The sequence below is a fragment of the Miniopterus natalensis genome, chromosome 1 (assembly GCF_054644295.1).
Source record: "Miniopterus natalensis isolate mMinNat1 chromosome 1, mMinNat1.hap1, whole genome shotgun sequence".
In the NCBI taxonomy this organism is placed as follows: Eukaryota; Metazoa; Chordata; class Mammalia; order Chiroptera; family Miniopteridae; genus Miniopterus; species Miniopterus natalensis.
Window position 1 is genome coordinate 51,312,684 of NC_142081.1, and position 17,935 is coordinate 51,330,618.

Below are 17,935 nucleotides of genomic sequence, written 5' to 3' on the forward strand. Positions count from 1 at the left end.
ATGGTCCTCTTGTGGAGTGGCAATTCACAATAAATGGATTGAATTTTCAGTAAATGTGTTTAATCAAGCTGTTGTTTTCCCTCTAAATCTTTAAGATATTATACAAGTTTAAAAACACATATTCCTGTTTTGCAACTTGATGTGAGCATATATTTTATGAGTTTTAAAGGTATTTTTGCCACATTGTAAAAATGTAATGATACATTGTATTGTAATGTAACCAATCAACCTAGTTGAATCTCTTCTTTGACTGGGGATACTGTGGCATTTCAAAGGTCACTATTCTGAGGATCTCTCTTCACGTTATAAAGGCAGAACATGGGGAAAAGAGACAATCTCTCAAAGCCAGGAAACAAGGTAAAGTTACTCTGGAGTTGTTTTATTCAATCTTACACACCTAATAGGTGAAATTCTTCATCCCTGGAAGGAAATCAAGAAATTATCTTAACACCTGGGTTAATTAGTTAAACTCACTAGGATGAACTTCTCCATCTCTGGTAGTAAATGAAATTATTTTAACACTCTAAATATTAATGAAAGTGATCTGGGTGTAATCTCAGGCAAGCCACACTGGAAAATGATTGTGATTGATTTAGCTGAAATCTAACTGATTGCATTATATCCCATCTAAAGAAAGACAATGACTAGAAGAGCAATAATCAGCATAAAGTATAGCAAAAACAAAAAAAAATCAAGCCCTAGCCAGTTTGCTCAATGGTTAGAGTGTTGGCCCTTGAACTAAAGGGTCCCAGGTTTGATTCTGGCCAAGGGCACGTACCTCGGTTGCAGGCTCTATCCCTGGGCTGGGAAGGGGTGCATGTGGGAGACAACCAATCTATGTTTCTCTCTCTCTCTCTCTCTCTCACATCTATGTTTCTCTCTCTCTCCCCCTTCCACTCTGAAAAGCAACAGAAAAATATCTTCGGGTGAGGACAGAAGAAAAAAAAAGAGAGCTGCTCTAATTAATTTTTAAAAATCAAACAATCAGAATTTATTTGGTTTGAATTATCCATATGGGAAAAACACATTAATTCTGCTATGCGTGATATGGGCACGATGATTCAGCATGCCTCACTGTAATTCGATTTAAGATTTAATCAATATACTTTTTAAGGATAGTGCTTTAAATGAAAATGAAACTAAATCTCAATTAAATAGAATACTTATTTTTCTAGTATTCCAGAAAGTTTTTAAGTGATCCCATCTACCTACTCTTACATCATCCACTTTATACACAATAGTTTAGGATGGATGATAACATACCCAGTCCCATCTCTTTCCCATTTGAACCCTGTCAGGCACTCTTATTTGCAACACAAATATATCTCATAATCTCCAAACTAAAAACCCATGTTGCCTGTCCAAGATCAAAACTCTCATACTGGCCTATTTAGGTAATAATTTAACATAGGATATACATTTTTAAAAAACAAAAATTTAAGCTTTCTAAAAGAGACCCAGTTCTTTAACATACGCAAGGCACTTCACTTTTTTGAGCTTCTGTAAGGCAAGAGGATTTATCTAGCACTAACCTATTATGAAAACTCTATTACTGTCTGAGTTTCCAATGTACAATTGTAGCCACATTTCCAAGCAAAATTAAACTTTTTCTTGGCAAAATAAACAAGCCAGTGGAACCCTTTGAACAGTGTTCTAGCTGCAGTTTGCAATCCATTAGTAAATTATGAAATCAGTTTAGCAGGTGCACTGCCTGCCAGCTTGAAAAATAAACAAAAAAACCTGAAATGGAATAAAATAAAGGAGAATAAGAAATCTTAGACCGCATCTTAGAAGGGAAGTATTGTTTTGTGACATATTTATTTCAATAGTTTACATAATGTGTGCACTGGATTAGGATGGAAATTTTTGCTGTCTGAGATAACACTGCTCTAAAGCGGGGGTGGTGGGAGGAAGACCCTTTCTTTGGGAGAGGGCTCTGAAAGCGCCTCCCTTTCCCAGTCACTTACATACCTGCATGAGGCCGGAATTTCTTCATATGCCATCAACCAGAACAGACGGAATGTAAAAGCAGGTGTCAGAATTCAGCTGCCTTCTTTTAACAGATTGGATGTAAAATAAGCACGTCGGAGAGCTCAACTGTCTTCTTTTAAGCCAGACAGTAAAGATATTTTCAACACTGTGAAACAATTCCAGTCTTCTAATTTTTTTTTTAGGAAAATCTAGTCATTTAAGATTTAAAAATGCTATATATGTTAACCTGTTTATTATTTTTAAATGAATTTTTAAATTTTATGCTTTGATTACTAATACGGCAAACAGCAACAGATACAACCTACACACAAAACAGCGCTTCGTAGTTCTCAACAACTTGAGCAGCACGCATCAGTGTGAAACAAAGGCCAGGCGCTCCAGGCAGGTTGAACGCCGCCCGAGCCCCGCAGCGGAGGGCGCCAAGCCCCGCCCGCCCACCAATCCGCGCCCGCAGGAACCGACGGAAGAAAGGGCGGGGCTCGCCCACCGTGTGAACCTATAAAACGACGACAAGCCTAGGTTCATGGTGCGAGAGAAAACTAGGTCGCAGAGGCAAAGGAGCCTCTGAGCGAATCTTTGCGACACTGTCGCGTTTCGTTGGTTCAGTGCCGTAAAGACAGCCGGGGGCAGCCCCCAGCCTAGGCAACGGCGGACGTGCGCGGCCATGGCGGATATGGAGGACCTCTTCGGGAGCGATGCCGACAGCGATGCTGAGCGTAAAGGTGGGGTCGCCTAGGCTTCGCGGGAGGGGCGCGCGGCGGGCCTTCTGTGGCCGGATCCAGACGGCAGCCCTGTTCCGGGTCTGCGAACGCCACGACGCTACGTGCCAGTGGTCGCGCTTCCTCCCCTCCCGCCTCAGCGCCCCCTGCACGCCGGGGGGTGCCAGCCTCCAGCGGCGGTGCCAGCCTTCCCCAGCGGGCGGGAGGGGAGGGACAGGCATAGAGGGTGCGCCTCGAGATTCCTGGTGTTGGTGGAGCGCGCGGTGCCTTGGGGGAGTGTGGCGCGAAGGGGTCGCGGGGCAGGGGCGGAGGCGCGAACCCTTGGGGTCCGGCGTGGACGGGTCTCGCCCGGGCTGGCGCAGAGTCAGGGCTCTTTGTGAGTGAGTGGGAGGTAGGTGTTCGGGAATCGGAGGAATGGGTGGGCGAATTTACAGAGCGACCGAGAATGCCCTCCGGGATGGAACCGGACAGACCGTGGTGTGATGGGGAGCTTGAGATGTGGGGGTGCGGAGGCTGGGAGGGGGGCAGGGGAGGGCTGCTCATGGGCGCTGCGCACCAGGGAGAGTGTCCGTGAGAGCCTGCGCGGAAGCTCCGGAATTTCCTGAGTCTGTGGTATTAGACTGAGGAGCGTATGGGGTCTGTGTTTGGAGAGGAGAGATGACGGATTTGTTGATGAAATGAATGAATGAATGTTTATGATGCATGGAAATATATCTGGCACAAGGACTATAGATACTTCAGTTTGAAATATGGAAAGTAGTTACTGTATTTTAAGTGAGAAGGGATTCAAGACCAAGTTCAAAATTCTTGCAACCTTCCGGCTCAAAGTAACGTTATCAGTATATTTCCTAAGCAAAGCGCGTAATTGTGGTTTTTTTCTCTCCAACTCCGGTTTATTCATATTTGTAGAGTATAGTGAAGGGAGCACCAGGTGGAAATCTTCCAAGAGATTCTGTCAGGATGAGTCTGGACATACAGAGCCCTATATGCTACCTAGATGTATAGATTCCTATATGTACCACTACCTTTGCTAATGTTTTCACTTTCCCCTCATTTTTGCTTGTCCATATCCCGTTTGCCTTTCAAGTCACAGTTCCATGTGAACCCTCCCATGACTCACTTCCATGAAGTTAATGAATTCAACAAGTTTTTATTGATGCCCCATCATGTTCCAGCTGCTTTGCTAGGTGTTGGGGATATAATGATGAAAAGATTGCTCTCCACCCTTCTCCGCCAGCTTACATTGATGCTTAGTGCATATTTGATAAATAATTGGATGAGTAGAAAGAGTAGTCTAGTAACATGTATCCTGTAGTGCTTTCCCATTGCAAACTCAGTGTATGGGGAAGTGATGTGTTGCGGTAGCTGCTTCTCTGGGCTCCACGTATTACCTTCTTGTAAGTCTCTTGTTTACTTTCATCTTACCATAATAGGACTCTAGGATTTACTTCCAAAGGTAGTGTGGATGTGACAGGGTAATTCCTGTTATGCCTAGCATATTTCATTATCTCCCTGTGCTAAAAGAGTTGTGGAAAATAACTATGCTTGACAAATTTCTTGGCGTAACAATGGGTAGAATCTCCACCTAGGATCAGGGTGTTTATTTCTTGCATAAATATGCCAGGCAGTCTTTAATTTTTTTATAGTGTTTTATAGTTTTTATTGTATAAATCCTGTACCTCCTAGGTTAAATTTATTCCTAAGTATTTTATCCTTTTGGATACTATTGCAAGTGGAATTGTTTTCTTAATTTCATTTTTGGATTGTTCATTGATAATGTATACAACTTGTTTATGTATGTTCATCTTTTCTATCTTATAACCTTGAATGTATTAGCTCTAGTAATGTTTGTGTGAATTATTTAAGGTTTTTAGCGTGTAAGATCATGTCATCTGTGAATAGAGATAGTTTTACTCTTCCCTTTCAGTTTGGATACTTTTCATTTCTTTTTCTTGCCTAATTGCCCTGGCTAGAATTTTCTGTACAGTGTTAAATAGAAGCGGTGAGTAGACATCCTTGCCTTCTTCCTGATTTTAGGAAGAAAGCATTCATACCTTCATCACTACACATGATATTAGCTGTGGGGATTTCACAGATGACCTTTATCAGGTTGATGAAGTTCCCTTTTGTTCCTAGTTTGTTGAGTGGTTTACATGGAATATCTTTTTTCATCCTTTCACTTTCAACCAATTTGTATATTTGGTTATAAAGTTAGTCTCTTGCAGACAGCATAAATATGAATCATTTTTTAAATCCATTCTGCCAATTTCTGCCTTTTCATTGGAGAGGTTAATCCATTTCCATGTAATTACTGATAAGGAAGGACTTCCGCCATTTTGCTACTTGTTTTCTTTTACAATTTTTTTATTTTTATTGAATTTATTGGGGTGACATTGGCTCATAAAATTATATAGATTTCAGGTGTACAGTTCTATAATACATCATCTGTACACTGGATTGTGTGTTACCACTCCAAGTCAAGTCTCCTTCCATCAGCATTTATCTCCCCTTTACCCTCGTCTATCTCTCCCTACTCCCTTTTCCTTCTGGAAATCACCATACTGTTGTATGTGTTTATAAGGTATGTTTTTTTGTTATTTTCTTGCTTAATCCCTTCACCGTTTTCATCCAGTCCTCCAACCCCCTGCCCCTCTGACAACTGTCAGGCTGTTCCCTGTATCTGTGGGTCTGTTTCTATTTTATTTGTTAGTTTATTTTATTAGGTTCCACATGTAAGTGAAATCATATGATACTTGTCTTTCTCTGACTGGCTTATTTCACTAGCATAATACTCTCCAGGTCTACCTTTGCTGTTAAAACAAGTAAGATTTCCTTCTTTTTTATAGCTATTAGTATTCCACTGTGTAAATGTACTGCAACTTTTTGATCCACTCATCTACTGATGAGCACTTGGGCTTCCACATCTTGGCTATTGTAAATAATGCTGCAATGAACATGTACTCTTTCAGATTAGTGTTTTGGGTTTCTTCGGATATATTCACAGAAGTGGAATTGCTGGATCATAAGGCAGTTCCATTTTTAATTTTTTGAGGTAACTTTATACTGTTTCCCACAGTGGCTGCGCCAATCTGCATTCCCACCAACAGTGTACAAGGGTTCCCTTTTCTCCACATCTTTGCCAGCACTTGTCATTTGCGGATTTATTGATGATAACCATTCTGACAGATGTGAGGTGATAACTCATTGTGGTTTTAATTTGTATTTCTTAGATGGTTAGTGACTTTGAGCATCTTTCCATATGTCTATTGGCCATCTGTGTGTCCTCTTTGGAAAAGTGTGCAGGTTCTTTGGCCATTTTTAACTGGATTATTTGGTTTTTTTTGGTGTTGAGTTTTATAAGTTCTTTATAAATTTTGGATAATAACCCCTTTTCAGATGTATCATTGGCAAATATGTTCTCCCATTCAGTGAGTTGTCTTTTTCATTTTGTTGATGCTTTCCTTTGCAGTGTAAAACTCTTTAGTTTGATGTAGTTCTATTTGTTTATTTTTTCTTTTGTTTCCCTTGCCTGAGGAGAGATAGCAGAAAAAAATATTGCTATGAGAAATGTCCAAGATTTTACTGCCTATGTTTTCTTCCAGAATTTTTATGGTTTTTGAGTCTAACATTTGTCTTTAATCCATTTTGAGTTTATTCTTGTGTCTGGTGTAAGAAGGTGGTCTAGTTTCATTTTTTTGCATGTATCTGTCCAATTTTCCCAGCACCGTTTACTGAATAGACTACATTTACCCCATTGTATGTTCTTTCCTTCTTTGTCAAATATTAATTGACCAAAAAGGCGTGGGTTTATTTCTGGGCTCTCTATTCTGTTCCATTGATCTATATGTCTGTTTTTATGCCAGTACTATGTTGTTTTGATTACTGTGGCCTTGTAATATAGTTTGATATCTGGTAACGTGATTCTTTTAATTTTGTTCTTCTTTCTCAAGATTGCTGTGGCTATTCAGGGTCTTTTGTGGTTGCATATAAATTTTTGGAATATTCTAATTATATCAAACATGCCATTGGTATCTTGATAGGAACTGTGTTGAATCTATAGATTGCTTTGGGTAGTAAGGACATTTTAATGATGTTAATTTTTCCTGTCCATGAACACGATACATGCTTCCACTTATTTGTATCTTCTTCAATTTCTTCAGTGTCTTATAGTGTAATTTTCCAAGTACAGGTCTTTTACATCCTTGTAAATTTATTTTAATGTAATTGTAAGTGGGATTGTTTTCTTAGAGTCCCTTTCTGATAGTTTATTATTGGTGTATAAAAATGCAACTGACTTCTATTTATTTTGTATCCTGCTACTTTACTAAATTCATATATCAGTTCTAGTAGTCTTTTGGTAGAATCTTTAGGGTTCTAGAGACTCTTAGGAGGGACTCCGGTGCAGGCCAATGTCAGACATTGCCTGGGACTGGCCCTAGTCAGTCTGTTTGAAGCTACAAAGTGATGCTGCCTATCCTGGGCCTGGGTGTGTGTGGGAAGGACCAAGCTGTGCACCAAGGCCCGCTTTTGCCAGCACCAGGCCAGGGGTAGGTCAGCAAAAGTCTCAAGGCACCCTGAGAACCACCTCTGCCTGCCTCAACCTGCTGCCTGCCAGTCACTGAAAGAGCCTCCGGCGGTACTTGAGTTGCATGAGGTAGGTTCTCAGTGAGTTACCAGGTAGGAGCAAGTGGTGTTTACCAGCTTGATACGGGTTCAAACTCAGTGCCAGTGCTGAGTCGGAGGCCACTCAGCAAATGTCCCAGGGTATACCAAGTCTAGCTGCCACCCACTGGGTGCTTGCACACTTTTGTGCTGGGGCAGGGTCTCGGAGTCATCAGAGTGAGGCCAGCAGAGTTTATCAGGTCCAAATTGGCCAAGATTTGGACATATGAATGGAGGGTTCTGTACCGGTCTGGCACGTGAGGGCAAAAAGGCCCCCATCCTGTAGCCACAGAACTCAGTCTGTTTCAGATTCTGTCAGAAGCCTGATCTCAGCATGTTGGGGCTGCCAGAAGTTGGGAGGATGGAGCTAGTGGATCTCCCATGAAGGGGAGGTGCCTCAGATCCACACAACTCTGTCTTGTTCTGTGTTCTTCCCAGACCTCAAAAGGGCGGAGCCACCAGGAGTTAGGAGGGCAGGACCACCGGGAGCCCTGAGAGCCGTGTAGCAGATCTATGAGGAGGAGGTGCCGGTCAGGTTCAGGGGAAAGTGAGGGTCATGACTCGCGCCCCAAAGCCACATGACTCAGTCACTGACACCCCCTGAGTCTGCCCAGACCTCTACACCCCAGCCCAGGCAGCTGACCTTTCAGCAGGGTGTAAACTCTGCTGGATGAGTGAAAGGGAATCCAGATTTCAGGCCATTGCATTCCCCTAGGCTGATGCTTTGTGGATGGGAGTGCTCCACCCAAGAAATATGGCACCTGCATGTGGGAGAGTGGCTCAGTACAGAGAGCCTGGCGGCTGCCCTTTCAGCTCTTTCCTGTGAGCCACAAACACAAGTCTCTCTTCAAGCGACTCTAGTCTGCTCTGCCTTTTCATCAGAGCCCAGGGTGAGTGGCTCTGAACAAGATTTCGTGCAGTGGCCCTTTAAGAGGCCACCTGGGTCTCTAGCAGACTCCTGTCTCTTCTGAGCCAACAGAATTCCCGTTGATTTTCACAGGCAGATGTTATGTGGGAGTCCCTTCCAGGCTCTGGTGCTCTGGTCTGGGGGAGCCTGAATTGGGATTGAGACCCCATGCTTTTCATGGGGAACTCCCTGCAGCTGAGATATCCATCCAGAATCTCAGCCGCTTCCAGTGGGAACAAGGACAGCCCTTTTTGTGTCTCCACCCTTCCTACCAGTCTCAGGCTTCTTTAAGTCCTTGGTTATAAGGCTCTTTAGTCTTCAGTTGGTTGTTTAGGTTGTTTGTTCTATATTTTATTTTATTTTTTAAATTTATTTTTAATTTTTATATTTAAAATATGTTTTTATCGATTTTGGAGAGAGAGAAGGAGAGAGGGAGAGAGAGAAACCTCAGTGTGAGAGAAACATCGATCAGTTGTTTCCCGCACACACCCTGACCAGGGATCAGGCCCACAACCCGAACATGTTCCCTGACCGGAATCAAACTGGTGACCCTTTAGTGTACTGGCCAGGGCTGTTTGCTCTGTATTTTAGTTGTAATTCCAGTTAGGTCCTGGGAGGAGGTGACTAACATCCACCTACTGTGCCGCCACCTTGGATCCTCTGCTGTGTGTTTTCTATATGTCATATCTTTTATGTTCCTCAGTTCCTCTATTACTGTCTTCTTTTATAACTGATTTTCCTCTAATGTGCTGTTATTATTCCCTTGTGTTTTTTCTGTTTGTTTTTTAGTTTTCTTTCTCTTTGTGGTTACTCTGGTGATTACAAATAGTATCTTAATTTATAACCATCTGGTTTGGATTAATACCAACTTCAGTAGTATATAAATTTTTAAAAAATATATAGCTCCATCTTCTCTTGCCTTTATGTTGTTATTGTCACAAATTACCTCTTTATCCATTTTCTGCCCAGTGACATGGATTTATCTAATTGAAAAAGAGGAGTTGTTCAGAAACATTAATGCTGACTTTTATACTTACCTATTTAGTTACCTTTACTGGTGTGTCTTTATTTTATGTGGATTTGAGTCTGTTGTCCATTTATTTATTTATTTATTTATTTATTTATTTTTTAATTTACTGATTTTAAAGAGAGAGGAAGGGAGAGGCAGAGAAAGAAAGAGAAACATTGATTTGTTGTTCCACTTATTTATGCATTCCTTGGTTGATTCTTGTATGTGCCCTGACAAGAGAATGAACCCGCAACCTTGGCCCATCGGGACAATGCTCTAACCAACTGAGCTATCTGGTCAGGTCCACTGTCCTTTCTTTTCAGTGTGAAGTACTGCCTTTAGTATTTCTTGGAGGGCAGGTTACTAGCAATAAACTCTGTTTTAGTTTATCTTGGAATGTTTTAATTTTGCCAATTAGTTTTTATTGAGGTAAAATTCACGTAACAAAGTTAACTATTTTAAAGTGAATAATTTAGTGGTATTTAGTTTAATTACAATGTTGTACAACCACTACCTCTATCTAGTTCCAAAACATTTTCATCACTATTTACTCACTAGGCAGTTACTTCTTGTTGCTTCTTTCTCCAGCTCCCATCTGCTATCAGTGTGCTTTCTGTTTCTATGGATTTACCTGTTCTGGGTATTTTATATAAATAGAATTGTACAATATATGGGCCTTTTGTGTCTGTTTTCTTTCACTTTCCATAATGTTTTCAAGGTTCGTCTACATTTTAGATGAATCAGCATTTCATTTTTATTTTATTTATTTATTTTTAAAATATTTCTTTGAATTGATTTTGAGAGAGAGGAAGGGAGAGGGAGAGAGAAACATGTATGTGAGGGTGAAACTTTGATTGGCTGCCTCCTGCACAATCCCCACTGGAGATGGAGCCTGCAACCCGGGCATGTGCTCCTACTGGGAATCAAACTGGCAACCTCTCTGTGCATGAGACAACGCCCAACCAACTGAGCCATACTGGCCAGGGCACATAATTTCTTTTTAATGCAAAATAATATTCCACTGTATGTATATATGCCAATTTGTTTATCTATTCAATCGTTGATGGACATTGAATTGTTTCATCTTTTGGCTCTTTGAATAGTGCTGCTTTGGACATTTGTGTACACGTATTTGTGTGCCTGTTTTCAATTCTTTTGGTATATATGTAGTAGTGGAATTGCTGAATCATATGGTAATTCTTTGCTTAAGGTCTTTTTTTAGGTTTTTTTTAATAGAGTTTGTTTATTAAAGCTGGGGACAGTGAAACAAGGAAGGATCTAGGATAGAAGAAGCAACAAGAGAGAGACTAGACAGGTTTGCTTTGGCTCTTGAGAAGTGTTATGAGAAAGAAGTGAGGCAAGGTGGGGCTGCTGTCAGCTCACTGGAGAGTCAGAAAAGGGATCCTTGTGGACAGGTTCAGGGGTTTAGCCTGGGACGGACTGCCACTGCCCATTGCTCCCCTGGTTGCAAGTCTCATGGGGTCCCTTAGAGTTAGGAGATGGAAGAAGAGCGGGGAAGGGAAGGGTGCAGGCATGCTCCCCGGAGGGAGAATGCACTCTTTGTTTAAGTTTTTGAGGAACAGCTAAACCAGCGATTTTCAACTGGTGTGCCACAAGAATTTTTAAAACATGCAGTACCTAACTAATTAGTTAAGGGCACTGACCTCTTTTCCCTTAGATTTAAAAAAAAAAAAATTAAAACAGCCAACACAACAATAGCCAGCCAGTGTGAATTCCCTGTCTCGAACCATAAATATTATATAGGTCATATAATAGAGTTGCATCTATTGGTCACATCGAATAATAAGATTGTGTCTGATAGGTTAATTCTTGGTACCGGAAATCCTTATATACAAGTACAGGCACCTGATTTTTTAAAAAGTCACTTTGGAGCAAAAAGAATGGGTAATTACAATTTTTGGGGGTTTTTTTGGTGAATCAATCAAAATTATACCTATTTTTTTTGTCATATTGGCAAAATTATAATATATTTTTTGGTGTGCTGCAGAATTTTAGTAATTACTTTATGTGTGCCATGAGATGAAAATGTTGAAAATCGCTAAACTAAACCCTTTTCCCTAGCGAATGGACCACTTTACACTAATACTGGCAATGTTTGAGGGTTCCATTTTTTCACATCCTTGCTAACACTTGTTTTATTTTATATTTTTAATGTAGCTATCCCTGGTGGAGTCAAGTGGTGTCTCATTGTGGTTTTGATTGGCTGTTGAGCATATTTTCATGTGCTTGTTGGCTGTTTGTATAACTTTAGAGAAATGTCTTCAGATTTTTTGTCAATTTCTTACTTGGATTGTGTTTTTGTTATTGAGTTGTAAACATTCTTTATATATTCTGGATACTAGACTTTTTTTTTTTTAATATATCTTTATTGATTTCAGAGAGAGGAAAGGAGAGGGAGAGAGAGATAGAAACATGAATGATGAGAGAGTCATTGATCGAGCCCACAACCCGGGCATGTATCCTGACCAGGAATCAAACCCTGATCGCCTGGATTCTAGGTCGATGTTCAACCGCTGAGCCACGCCCGGCCGGGCAGGATACTAGACATTTATTAGATATATGGTTTGCAAATATTTTCTCCCATTCTGTATGTTGGTTTTTCACTTTCGTGATAATGCCCTTCATTGCACAAAAGTTTTTTATTTTGAGGAAATCCAAATTATGTTTTCTTTTGCTGCTCTTATGTCCTTCATTTTTTTTTTTTTTTAAAGTACATCTTTATTGATTTTGTAGAGAGGAAAGGAGAGGAATAGAGAGATAGAAACATCAATGATGAGAGAGTCACTGATCGGCTGCCTCCTGCACACCCCCAACCGGGGACTGAGCCTGCAACCCCGGCATGTGCCCTGACTGGGAATCGAACCCCGATCGCCTGGATCCTGGGTCGATGCTCAACCGCTGAGCCACGCCCGGCCAGGCTGTCCATTTTTGAAGCATAATTTTGCTAGTTGACTGTCTTTTTCTTTCAGCACTTTGAATATGTCATCCCACTGCCTTCTGGTTTCCATGGTTTCTGATGAGAAAAAGCTGTTATCCTTATTGAGAATCCCTTGTATGGAAAAAGTTTTTTACTTTTGCTGCTTTCAGGATGCTTTCTTTGTCTTTGTCGCCACAGTTGGATAATGATGTGTCTAGGTGTTCTTTTTAAATTTATGCTATTTGGTGTTCATTGAGCTTGTTGCCTATGTAGGTTGATGTATTTTATCAAATTTGGTAAGTTTTTGGTCATTGTTTCTTCAAATATTCTTTCTGATCTTTCTCTTCTTCTGGGACTCCAATTGTGTATATGTTGGTATACTCAGTGGTATCCCACAAGTCTTTTAGATTTATTTTTCTTCATTTTTTTCCCCTTTTTCTGTTCCTCACACAGGCTCATCTTAATTAACCTGTCTTCAAGTTTGCTGATTCTTCTTTTTGTTCATATTGCTATTTAGCACCTTTAGTGAATTTTTCATTCAGTTATTGCACTTTTCAACTCCAGAATTTCTATTTGTTTTTTAAAATAATATCTACCTTTTTTTGATATTTTTTATTTGGCAAGATATCATTTTCATTGTCTTGGCTTCTTCAAAGACAGTTTGTAGCCTTTTTTTTTGGTATGTATGGGCCACATGCTTTCTTGTCTCTGCCTGCTTTATAATTTTTTGTTGATAACTGGGCCTTTGAATATTATATAATGTGACAACTCAGGAAATCACTTTCTTCCCCCTCCCCAGGATTTGTTGCTACTATTTGTTATTGTAATTATTGTTTAGTCTTTTGAACTAATTTTGTTAAGTCTGCAATCTTTGTTGTGTGTGGCCAATTAGACTCTGTCCTATTAGCTTAGTGGTCAGCTAGTGATTGGACAGAGATTTCCTTAAATGCCTAGACCCTCCTCCGCCCCTCCCCCAAAAAACCTCCCAGTCTTTACAGATCAGCTCAGTGTGTATGTTGGGGCATGAGTTCAGTACTCAACCAGGCAGTTTACAACCCGTCCTTTCCTTTATTTTCTGCTCATGCAGAGCCTGAGGTCAGCCAGCAGTGAAAGCTTATGACTTTTTCAGTTCTTTCCTGAGTGTGTGCACAGCCCTGGGCAAGTATGTGTTCTTGCTTTTAAAAGCCCTTAATCCCCTTATTATTTAATTCCCTGTCCTTTCCTCCCAAACTTTTTGGTTAGTCTATTATTTGCTCCGTCTGCTATCCATTGTTCCAGTTGAGACAACTAATACATTTGCTGGTAAATGTTTTTGACAAACACTTTCAAGTAGCTGCCTCAACATTGAGAGGGTTCCATGTTAGGTGAGATAAAGTCAAGCCCTCTGAGCCAGTCCTTCAGTAATCTGCCAGACATCAAACTAACAACCATGATTCTCTTTGAATGAGGTCCCTTCTGCTCCCTCCAGTAGTAGTGTGTGTATCCAGGCTGTTATCTCCAGGGCACTGTTGAGCTGGGGAGTGAGTGGCGGAGTAGTGGGGAGTGGCAGGTGTGTCTAGGGTACTGTAAAACACCACAAAGTTCTGTTTTCTTTTGAAAAATTCAGCTGGTTTTTCTTGACAAGCATTCTCCAGGTTGCTGCAACTTTTGGTTCATTCCCAGAGTACCAAGAAAATTGATACTAACAGTTTTTGACAAGTAGTTTCATTGCTTTTGTGTTGGGATGGGCTTTTCATGTTCCTTACTCTGTTTTTTTCTGCTGACATCACCCAGTGTTTATATGATTCCATAGATTCTGATTCTGGATCAGACTCGGATTCTGATCAAGAGAATGCGGCATCTGGCAGTAATGCCTCTGGAAGTGAAAGTGATCAGGATGAAAGAGGTGATTCAGGAAAACCAAGTAATAAGGAATTGTTTGGAGATGACAGTGAGGACGAGGGAGCTTCTCATCAGAGTGGGAGTGATAATCGCTCCGAGAGATCAGACAATAGATCCGAACCTTCTGAGCATTCTGACCGTGAAGACAATGATCCTTCGGATGTCGATCAGCACAGTGGATCAGAAGCCCATAATGATGATGAAGATGAAGGCCATGGATCAGATGGAGGGAGCCATCACTCAGAAGCTGAAGGTTCTGAAAAAGCACATTCAGATGACGAAAAATGGGGCAGAGAAGATAAAAGCGACCAGTCGGATGATGAAAAGATACAAAATTCTGATGATGAGGAGAGGGCGCAAGGATCTGATGAAGATAAGCTGCAGAATTCTGACGATGATGAGAAAATGCAGAACACAGATGATGAGGACAGGCCGCAGCTTTCAGACGACGAGAGGCAACAGCTGTCTGAGGAGGAGAAGGTTAATTCTGATGATGAACAGCCAGCGGCTTCTGATAATGATGATGAGAAGCAGAATTCTGATGATGATGAACGGCCACAGATGTCTGACGAGGAGAAGATGCAAAATTCTGATGATGAAAGGCCGCAGGCCTCAGACGAAGAGCGCAGGCACTCGGATGATGAAGAAGAGCAGGACCATAAATCAGGTAATTCGTTTATGAGAATCAAAATGGGTTAGTAGAAGCATCTTGATACAGATCCATCCGTTTTTTCCCATTGCAGTCTCAGCTTTAGTACTCTATTTTTTCCCTCTCCTGTCCCTCCATTTCAGTCTTTTCTAACTCTATACATTTTGCTTTTTTAAAATTTTCCTAATCTGTATATTATTTCTATCCCCTTCCATTTGTTAATTGATGGTAGATCAGGAAGAAAAAAATTGAAGGGACAGTCTTAGAGAAGGATGTGTGGTGTGAGAGTAGTTATGTAATAATCAGAGGTGGTTCCATTTCTGTGGGTAACTGAAGAGCATGCCTCAGGTAAGAATAGATTTGCTTGGTGGAAAAAACAATACCATTGAAACATCCCCATAGGGTAGCTGTACTGAGGTGTGAACAGCATGTTCCAGCTCCTGTTTTTAGATCCAAATTTGATCATCCAGAGATACTCAGGCTCCAAGTTTACTCAAACTAATTAAATTCACAAGAAACTAATTTATAAAAATTGAATTACAAAATTGTTTTAAGAAGATCAGTGATTTCTCTTATCATTGAATTTTTCCTTTGGGGAAAATCTACATTGGATGCCAATTTATAATAATCAGGAGGTTGCCTGAGGAACATAACATCCAGGAAATGGAAAACAGCTGAATGATGTCAGTGAGTTGTGACAGCTTGAAGCTTGCATTCTCACCTTAGGGACACGTGCCTGGGTCAGAATACTCATTCCCTAAAGAATACTGGAAACATACAGATGACCTTTGGCTCTGGACCCCCTTTTATAATAGTCGCTTACATTATTCTGCTCAAGTTGACGCATTCTTCATGTAGAATATTTTTTTAAATGTAGAGATCTTATTTTTTTGTATTACATAAAAGTCACCTTGATTACGTTGGAAGTCTTCCAGAAGTAATATCTGGATTTTTTCATTTCTGTAGGTGATTGATTGTAGTTACACATTAACCCTATTTCCTTAACTTAAATATCGGGGGAGGTTTTTTTCTCTCTCCAATAATACATACCTCACAGGATAGTATTCAAGACCACATTTGGCATGATTTAGAAGAAGAGGTCAGAAAATTTCGAGAGATGGATATAGGTCTATATAAGCTATAAGACTGCAATAAGTATTCAGTAACTAGTTCTGGGTAGAGTTATTTGTACTATTATCAGAATTGTTAAGGTTCATGCACTACTTCTCAAATACTAGTTGACTAACCTAAGACTAGGGTCATAGTGGGGAATCATGTAGCTAGCTGGTCATTCTGCTTAATTAACTAGTTCTGCAGTGGTTCAGTTGATTTTCTTAAGTTTACAATTAGGTAAACAATTGTACCATACAGAAACATGATGTGTTTGTCTCTTCCATTGCAGAATTTTTACCTCTTTTTTTTCTGTCATGAGTTGCAGATAAATTTAATCCCGAGTTTCAGTACTGCTTTTCTCATTCTACCAAGTTTTTCTGCCTTGAGAAACCAGTGTGTTTTTTTATTAGCTTTAGTTTTTAAATTAACTATAGTAAGTTGATTTTTGTGTTTGTATGTACAGTTCTTTATATTAATGCATGTATAGATTTGTGTAACCACCACTACCACAGTCAAGATACAGAACAGTTTTGTCACCCTAAAAAACTCCCTCATACTGTCCCTTTTGTAGTCACATTCTTTCCCCACCTCTGACCCCTGACAGCTACTGGTCTGTTTTGTCACTACAGTTTGTCTTTTGGGAAAGTCATCACATGAATGGAATCATGTGGTATGTAGCCTTTTTTCTTTTACTTAGACTTCTTACAATTAGCATAATGCATTTGAGATTCATCCAAATTGTTTCATGTATCAGTAGTTCCTTCTTAGTCAATACTGAGAAGTTTTCCATTGTATGGGTATACCACAGTTTGTTTATCCTCACTGTTGCTTTTAAAACGCAAAGTTAAAAGTTATGATATGACTGTGTTTATGTAGGACCTCTACTTTTACTCTTACAGAATCTGCAAGAGGCAGTGATAGTGAAGATGAAGTTTTGCGAATGAAACGCAAGAATGCAATTGCATCTGATTCAGAAGCGGATAGTGACACTGAGGTACCAAAAGGTACTTCAGTTACTTCTTTTTTACATATTTTTTTCTATTCTCCTTTTTGCAGTTAGCTGTAGTACACGCCCAACCCTGGGCATTTACCCCAGACTGTAAGATTCACAGAAAGAATATGGATACATTTGGTGTACACAGGGAGTTGTACAGATATGAGAAACTGTTGATACTGTGTCACTTGAAGAACTTGTTTCTTCATTTATAGTTAGAGTGACTCTGTTGTTAGGAGCTGAGGCTCTGGTTCAGGTGGAAGCTTCAATGTTCATTCTTCAGCTTGAATGACAGTTCCAGGACAACTTGTTCTAAAGTTCTTTTTTTTAAAAATCTTTATTGAGAGTATTACAGATGTCCCCACTTCCCCCCCCATTGCCCTCCTCCGCCTGGTTCCCCCCAGCCACCCCAGGCCTACATCACACTATCGTCTATGACCATAGACAATGCATATATGCATATAAGTTCTTTGGTTAATCTCTTCCCGCCCCTCCACCCCCCTTTCCTCCAGATTCATCAGTCTGTTCCATGCTTCCATGCCTCTGGATCTACTTAGTTCGTCAGTTTATTTTGTTTACTAGATTCTTAACAGGTTAATATCAGATGAAGAACCTGGTTCTTTGAGCTGTGGGTTAAAGGAAGAGTTCATAAAAAAGAAACCAGTGTTAGATAAGGTAGGTTTGTTGCCAGCATTTGTTGTCATTGTGCTGGCTTTTGGCCATTCTAGTAGGTTGCCTCTCCCTTTTCAGTGATCTGTCTTCTACTTTGTCTCAGTAACCCACAGTTTTATCCTAGACTATATCATTACCAATAATTGTAACACTTCTGTGATCTCAATTTCAAGCAGTCCACTTTTTCACCACCCTGCTATCTTTCTCTTCATCCCCTCTTGCCCCATCTTGATTTATAGGTTTATTACAGATTATTGTTGTTTTGCCTATACCCAGGTGAAGTTCTGCTTGTGAGAAGGAGGGCCTGGGTACACATGATCCTGTAATTTTAAAACCTGAGGGACTATGTAGAGAATAGGCCGGTATGGACTGTTAGAGCCCCAACTTTGAGTATATAGA

The 17,935-nt window shown here is 40.4% G+C and overlaps 1 protein-coding gene across 1 annotated transcript in view; it reads left to right on the top strand.

The window, feature by feature from the left end:
• Window positions 1-2,549: 2,549 nt before the first annotated feature.
• LEO1 (LEO1 component of Paf1/RNA polymerase II complex) overlaps window positions 2,550-17,935 on the top strand; it is a 33,182-nt gene continuing 17,796 nt past the window's right edge. The window contains exons 1-3 of the mRNA XM_087821407.1: window positions 2,550-2,714; window positions 14,020-14,775; window positions 16,770-16,874. Coding sequence (XP_087677533.1) covers window positions 2,657-2,714; window positions 14,020-14,775; window positions 16,770-16,874 — 919 coding nt within the window. The 5' untranslated portion in view covers window positions 2,550-2,656. The remainder of the gene's footprint in view (window positions 2,715-14,019; window positions 14,776-16,769; window positions 16,875-17,935) is intronic.